Below are 6,904 nucleotides of genomic sequence, written 5' to 3' on the forward strand. Positions count from 1 at the left end.
CTCCTTTCTTACAATGTGTAAGGTTGACATAAAAAATTTATTGTCAATATATAATTTGGATACTATGCAACCTCTTATTTAAAACAACATATGCCTTTCATTTGAGTTTTAGTTAGAATGCTATTATTAAGGGGAGTGGAACTTAACACGCGATATACAGCACAATAGGTGCAGTGGGCATTGTTACTTGTTAGTCCCAAACTACCACTTTATTCTCAAATACTCATACACATTCAAGGGTATTTATACAGATGGTTCAACGTCTTGTGCTGTTGAGATCGACCTTCTGAACTAGCCAGATTGTTAGTCATGCTGGACTGGTTAGCCATGATTATGCTGTACTGTATGATTTTGCTATTAGGGTTTAAGAAACCAAATATTCAAGCATTCCAAGAATTGAAGTTGGAAAAGAATTTTTAATTCCTTTCTTTAGAATATGGTATATGTACAGTAAAAAGAACCTATAGAAGGTATATTTACAGAAAAAATAATAATAGTAATCATAAATCCTAGCCCCCCATGATTCTCTTGTTGAACTATCTGTATAAAAACCATTGAATGTTCTGATGCATACAAAAAAATGTGGACAATATTTTTTGCCCCATCTATTATGTACACTGATGAAGTCTACTACATGAGTGTTATTTATAATCTAACTTCAACCACATCACCATCTTTGAGCTCTGTACTGGGTAATGCCAGATGGCCATTGATTAAAACAAGCTTTCCCTCGAGTCCTACTCTTCTAGCAGCATCAGCAGCAGTGCTACCAGTGCTCAACCTCATTATCTGACCGTGGGGCCAACATACAATCACCACTTCCCCAAGGACAACGGAGCCAGGACAACGGTAAGATTTTTCACCATGCTTAGCTTGTCCCAGACTTGCTTCAGAGCGAAGTTTCTCTTCCCACTGAAGCATTGTCCTCAATAGTCGCACCTATAATCCAAAACTTATTTAGTTTAGAGAACAGTCATTTAAACTAAGAGTTGCTAACTAACTACCTCTGTGTGTGTGCGGGGATGTGTGTGCGTGAGCAAGTCCATATATGAGCAATATGGAAGCTGCATTACTACAGAATAATATTCAAACCTATACTACAATCAATAGGGAAGTGAAGCCTGTAAACAATAGGTCACAAGTCAGAACACTAATTTGTCAATAATGCAGTCAACCAATGATTATGCCTGCACCCTGAATATTTCTTTGGGTGCCAAGATAGCTACCTCTGTCTTGCCGTTCATTGCAACCTCGTGCAATATCAATCACTATGTATGAACAGTAGTAAAAAATAGCAATGGTTGCTTTCAAGATACAATAGACTTGGATACTGTGGCTCTATTCTGAATATACTTAACGGAAAAAAAAAAATAGAGAATTTTTCAAGACCACTTGTTCTCCAAATTGATCACGAATTACACTAGTAATTTTCCACAAAACTATTTTCTAAGTTGTCAAAAACAGATGAAAAGAAGATCTTCATGATCTGTTGGAAGTCTTCTTCCAGGATATAGGGCTATGGATGCCAACTTATCAAGGCTCAGTTCATTCATAACATAAACTAACAGAGGGAAAAAAAAGGACAAAAACGTTTCTTACGTAACCCACTAGCACAAGATAATGTGTAAAATCATATATATGCCAAAACTTTTTAAACCATCATATTTGACCCAGTACTTCTATTCCCATATGTTCGTAAGATCATCCCAAAATACACATTTCTCCCCACATTTATATTACACACAAAACGTAACAAAACAAAAGATGAAGCACATATTTCTCCCCACATTTATATTACACACCAAAATTAACAAAAGAAAAAAAAAATCATCTGATGCTTAATTTTGGCCAGGTCTACTAACAAAATTGCAGCATTAGCTGAATTATGCTTGACTAGCAAGCTTGAAAGAAACAAAATTAGATAACTCTAGAAAATATTCACCCAATAGTAATAAGCACATTTTGCGTTTAGGATATTAATGTGATTTTCATACAAACCTTGTTATTAATGCTAGCCTCCATGGAATTTGAATTTAGTGATTCAAAGCTTGATCTTGATGTTAAAGAATCAATCTGTCTACCATCAAAAACAGCAGATACAACAGTCCAATATTCATATTCTTCTTGCTCTGTCAAGTCAATGACCTGGATGAAGGTTGGCAGTAGGCGTCCAAATTGGTCTTGCTGCATGGCCAAAATCGTTCAATAAATATCAACATGTTTTCGCATTCTTCTACGGTTCTACCCTTATACCTTTAAATGACAGGCATGAATAACTCATAAGTTTTTGTCATGCTTTTGAGATTTTCTGGTATTTTACTGATTCATACCTTGTGGTACATACCATCTCGACTGAGGGCATATTTCTCTAGGCAAGTGCACCAATCCCCATGTCCAGGTTCACACCACCACTCATCGGACACCTATAGTGCAGAGTCAGTGGCAGGATAATAAAAAAGTTTATGAATTACAACATTATAATGCTACCTATTCAAAACACCAACAAATATTAACAACTTTGAGTATCAATGAAATCACTAAAAAAACAAAGCCTATGAGAATTCTGTTTAGTGATTAGCACTTTAGGAGATGTTCTCAGCTTACCAGAATGGTGCTTTCATGTTAAAAGAATAAAGTCAAATGCCTAAATGGTAAGGTTGTGATCATTCTTGGTTATTGATACAGGCAATCCTGAGTGAAAGAGTATCATGGTATTTAAGGTGCCTGACTAACCAGAGATATATCAGGACCTCAGGTTTGAAAATGTCACTGACACATTACAATATACAAGTCTTTCGAACTTTGTAGAAAATAAGGTAGAGTTCAAGTAAAATAAGTAAACAACGAAATCTCAGGGGGCTTAGAGTTTCTTTCGTTCCATTACTGAACACTGGATATGGAAAACTTGTTGATCACATGTAGCAGCAGAGAAATGATAGATAAAATAATGCTACAACTACATAAAACTTTTAGAGAGTGGTTCACTCCCCAGTAACAATCAGTTCACAAATTTTGGCACAATGTGTGGTGCAATGATCAATTCCTTAAGGAAGCCTTCCCAGCTCCTCTCACCATTTCCCGGCGAAGGATGCTTTGGTGATGGACAATTTACAGATTTTGGATGGCTCCAACCAATGGGAAATGCAACTTATCATAGCAACACAAAACCGGGAGATATGTCTCTTTGTTTCTTTCTATGTCTGATTGTACTTGGTTAGGATAAGAACCTGGGGAAAGAAGATTGGTTGTCATGGATTCCCTCCAAGAAAGGGCACTCTGAAGGTAAAACTCATAAATCCATGGAAGACTATTGGGAGTATAGCTACACTGAGGCGGCATTCTTTGCTTGGGTGGCAACATTAGGGAAGGGGGTAACAAGTTTTAGTGATAAAATAGTGTTGTATGTAAAGAAGGAATGGGGAAATAGTGAACCATTTGCTACTGCATTGTGACGTTGCTAATTAGTTATGGCAAGCTGTCTTTACCCTCTTTAAATTGAACTAACACGCACCACAAAGTATAGCAGAACCCTTCTTGTGTTGGAAAGCTCAATTTGACAATCAACAGAGAGAGGTTTTCGGGAACTTGATCTCAGTCTTCTTTCTAACAAAAATCTAGCTGTTCTGGTGCTAGTTTCAGATTAACAAGATTTATGTTATCAAGAATTTAAGCAAAGAAACTCAACCTTTTTGAATAACCTTGCATAAGCTTCCCATCGCTTTATCTGGAAAGAAGATCTTCTGTCAACTACAGCTTCGGAAGCTGCCAGTCCAAAGCTCACAGCAACAAGCAGTTCTCTTCCACCATTATCCATTCTAGAAGCTCAATTTTGATGCATAATCAGAAGACTGACGCAAAGCAAGCATAAAATACATAATGTAGCTATATACCTGATAATGACAGCAGCAAGTAAGTGACTTCCTTCCACTCTAAGGACCGGGTGTCCAACTTTAAGGGAACTGTACTTCTGAAACAAGTCATCTACATTGGAACTTTGGTCCTCCATATCTTTGGAGAAATAGGGGGATGCTTCTATTTCAGAAGCATCTATTTCAGAAGCATCCATACTGCTAGTTGAAGAAAACTTGTTTCCAGTTTCCTTATAGAGCCAATGTGCAGCAAGTCCATGTTCAGCATATTCGTGCATTCTCTAAAAATGTGGAAGTTAATATCTCTCTAAACTAAATCAAATGCCTTGAAGAGTAACTTTTACTTCCAACATAAGTGAAAAAAGATTGGTACCTGCGTTCTTATCTGAACTTCCAGAGGTGAGTTGTCAGGACCCTGTACTGCAGTGTGCAGAGACTGCAAACAAAATGCAAAGTTTTGGTTTGGAGAGTATGTTACAATAATGGCTTGAGGGTCAATATGTTAGAATAAAGTAAACTACTTAAACATTCACAATCATAACTCATCATAAACGCAAAACTTGCCACGGCAGCTTAGGGTTTGGAGCAAATAGGATAAGAATAAATTGACCTTCTGAAAGCGGAAAGAACGATCTTTTTATGCTGCTTCAGGTTACAATTCTCTTATAACATCTCTAACAGCACCATGATTGGACTTTATTTGTTTAGAAGTAGTTGTGGGATTCTACATATTCTATTCCTGGTTATATGCTTCTTTTTATTTTTTATTTAGGTAACACTAATTCAGCTTTGGTTCATGACAAGGTAACTTCTGCCCCCTTGGATCATATGGGGAGAAGGGGGAGGATGATCCGAGACAATGCCAGATGCAACATGTATCAGAAACAGAACTATAAAATGCTGAATGTTGAATGTCACACATTCTAGGTAGGGTGAGGCCCTACAGGCTTGGGTTAAAATTTTCCAACTGTCTTGCTAGAAGATGGTAAGAATGAAGTTGTTAGGTTTAAAAAAGGGCAATAGAAGCTTCGGCTGGATTAGTGGATGGGAAAACCTTATTTCATTTAAAAATCAGATTAACACGTATGATAAGAGAGTGCTGAGAATTTCAGAGACGAAGAAAAGAATGGCTGATAATATGACCAAGGGAAAGAGAGAGAATGGAGAGAAATGACTAGAAAGGTAAAGAGAGAAGGATTCCTAATTTTTTCTTTATGACGAGGGATCCCAGAGACGGTGCAAATGCAACATGTCTTTTACCTGATAAACCAGTGCAAATGCAACAGATCAAGTAAACTATCAGATTTTCTCCAATGGGACGTGGCCTCTCGAAATTTATTGCACCCAATGGTTTGACCTTGGAACTAGAGGGAGCATACCACTAAGACCAAGGTTCTTACCATTTGAGCCAACCCATAGGGGTAGTGAGAAATTCCAAATTATAAGTTCAACAACCCAAATTTCATTTTGGTTAGAGTGATCATGGGGTTCCCGAATCAACTAGTTATAGAATCAAAAGTTTTTGTTTTGATGAAGGATGGAGGTTCCTTGCTCATAACAGAGAGTAGCTGGAAGGTAGTGAAGGAGATAAGACTTGGGAAGGTATCGGTGCAGTGGTTTATCAGAACTCTGGAGATGTCTGAGGGGTGGGACGAAGGACTTCTACACTACGTCAAGGGAGGGTGCTAGAAGCTTCATAGCGCAGAGGTGCTCAAACTCCCGCGATCGTTTCATGGCGCTTGTGGAATATGGTGGGGGTTGAAGATGTAACTTTATCTTCATACCATAAAAAATGGAGGGGAGAGGATGAAGGACGATGGCAGTTGCACTGAGGGAGGCCATATCGAAGGAGAAAGTCGTGAACTGCAATGGAGGTGGGGTATCACAGAGACTACAGGTGGTGGGGAATTGAATGCAGATTTGGTCGTACAGGGAGGCACTGGTGCAAACGACGTCGCCGGTACAATCTAGAGAGCAGTATAGGGGTGGAGCTATCAGCGGTGGGACAACTCAGCGTAAAGCCACCGTGAGACATAACAACGGCCAAAAGACCAAAATGGCTCCTCGGCTCACTGGTACAATACATGCAAAGTGGAAGGGTGGCAGTGGCAAGTCTTTGTCGGTCTGGCAAGAGCTGGCGTGCACAATACTTTGAATGTCATGAAATCACAATTGGCGGCACTACATGAGCAATTCGACATATTGATACAGTGCGTTGAGGAAGAAGATGAGGTGGCCCTAGGCTACATAATCCATAAGAGGTTTGAGCCTGATAAGATTGGGCATGGGCATGGGCATGGGCTTCAACCCGTGGGACTTATTGAGGAATATGGGGGCCTTAATCGTGTGTATAGGCAACAGATAATAAATGGAACGGATATGAACTAAGACTTTGCGCCTCAGCCCGTGGGACAAATTAAGGGCAAAACAAAGATAAGTGGAATGGATATGGGCCGAGTCTCTGAGCCTCAGCCTGTGGGACAAAATAAGGGCAAAACTAAGATAGGAGCCCAACCCATGTGGAGAATCAGAGAGAGGGGCGAGGCTGGACCTTCCACCAGCGGGAGATAGCCAATCTTGCCGAAAAAGATCCCGGTAGGCCTTGCTCCAGGCCGAGAAACCTACGATGGTACTCCAACCTGTGGATATGACGAAGGTAGTGTCGACGCCGGCAGAACTAGAAACATTTCTCGTTGAAGCCGCATCGGTGATTATCGGGTCTCAGGCCCAACAAGGACAGACAAAGCCAACAGACAGCGAGGGAGAGCCCTCTCTCGAGCTTCGAGCTTCAGGTGGCAGCTTCTTTGGCGAAGGGTTTTCAACATCTGAATGTAGCCCGTGTGTTATTTTCAGAGCTTGGGAGTACCGAGGGAGAGGATCTGGGGCCATCACGGATGTTATTCCCCACACTTGACTCCTCTAAGTGGGATGGCAGGCCCATCTATGCTGAGGAAGAGATGGGGGTGCCAACACAGTCACAGTGGACACCCAGGGACGAGATCGACATGGTGGGGGAGCCTATACCCCTAACCTAT

General features: G+C 40.2%; 1 protein-coding gene across 2 annotated transcripts in view; it reads right to left on the bottom strand.

Annotated features, from left to right (window-relative positions):
* Window positions 1-402: 402 nt before the first annotated feature.
* The window catches only part of LOC121254729, a 31,995-nt gene continuing 25,493 nt past the window's right edge, over window positions 403-6,904 (bottom strand). For both annotated transcript variants that reach the window (XM_041154873.1, XM_041154874.1), the window contains exons 13-18: window positions 4,243-4,305; window positions 3,891-4,150; window positions 3,686-3,815; window positions 2,331-2,423; window positions 1,999-2,184; window positions 403-939 (exon numbers count right to left, since the gene is read on the bottom strand). In XM_041154873.1, the coding sequence (XP_041010807.1) occupies window positions 646-939; window positions 1,999-2,184; window positions 2,331-2,423; window positions 3,686-3,815; window positions 3,891-4,150; window positions 4,243-4,305 (1,026 nt within the window). In that variant the 3' untranslated portion in view covers window positions 403-645. The remainder of the gene's footprint in view (window positions 940-1,998; window positions 2,185-2,330; window positions 2,424-3,685; window positions 3,816-3,890; window positions 4,151-4,242; window positions 4,306-6,904) is intronic.

The sequence above is a fragment of the Juglans microcarpa x Juglans regia genome, chromosome 3D, assembly GCF_004785595.1.
Source record: "Juglans microcarpa x Juglans regia isolate MS1-56 chromosome 3D, Jm3101_v1.0, whole genome shotgun sequence".
Lineage (NCBI taxonomy): Eukaryota > Viridiplantae > Streptophyta > Magnoliopsida > Fagales > Juglandaceae > Juglans > Juglans microcarpa x Juglans regia.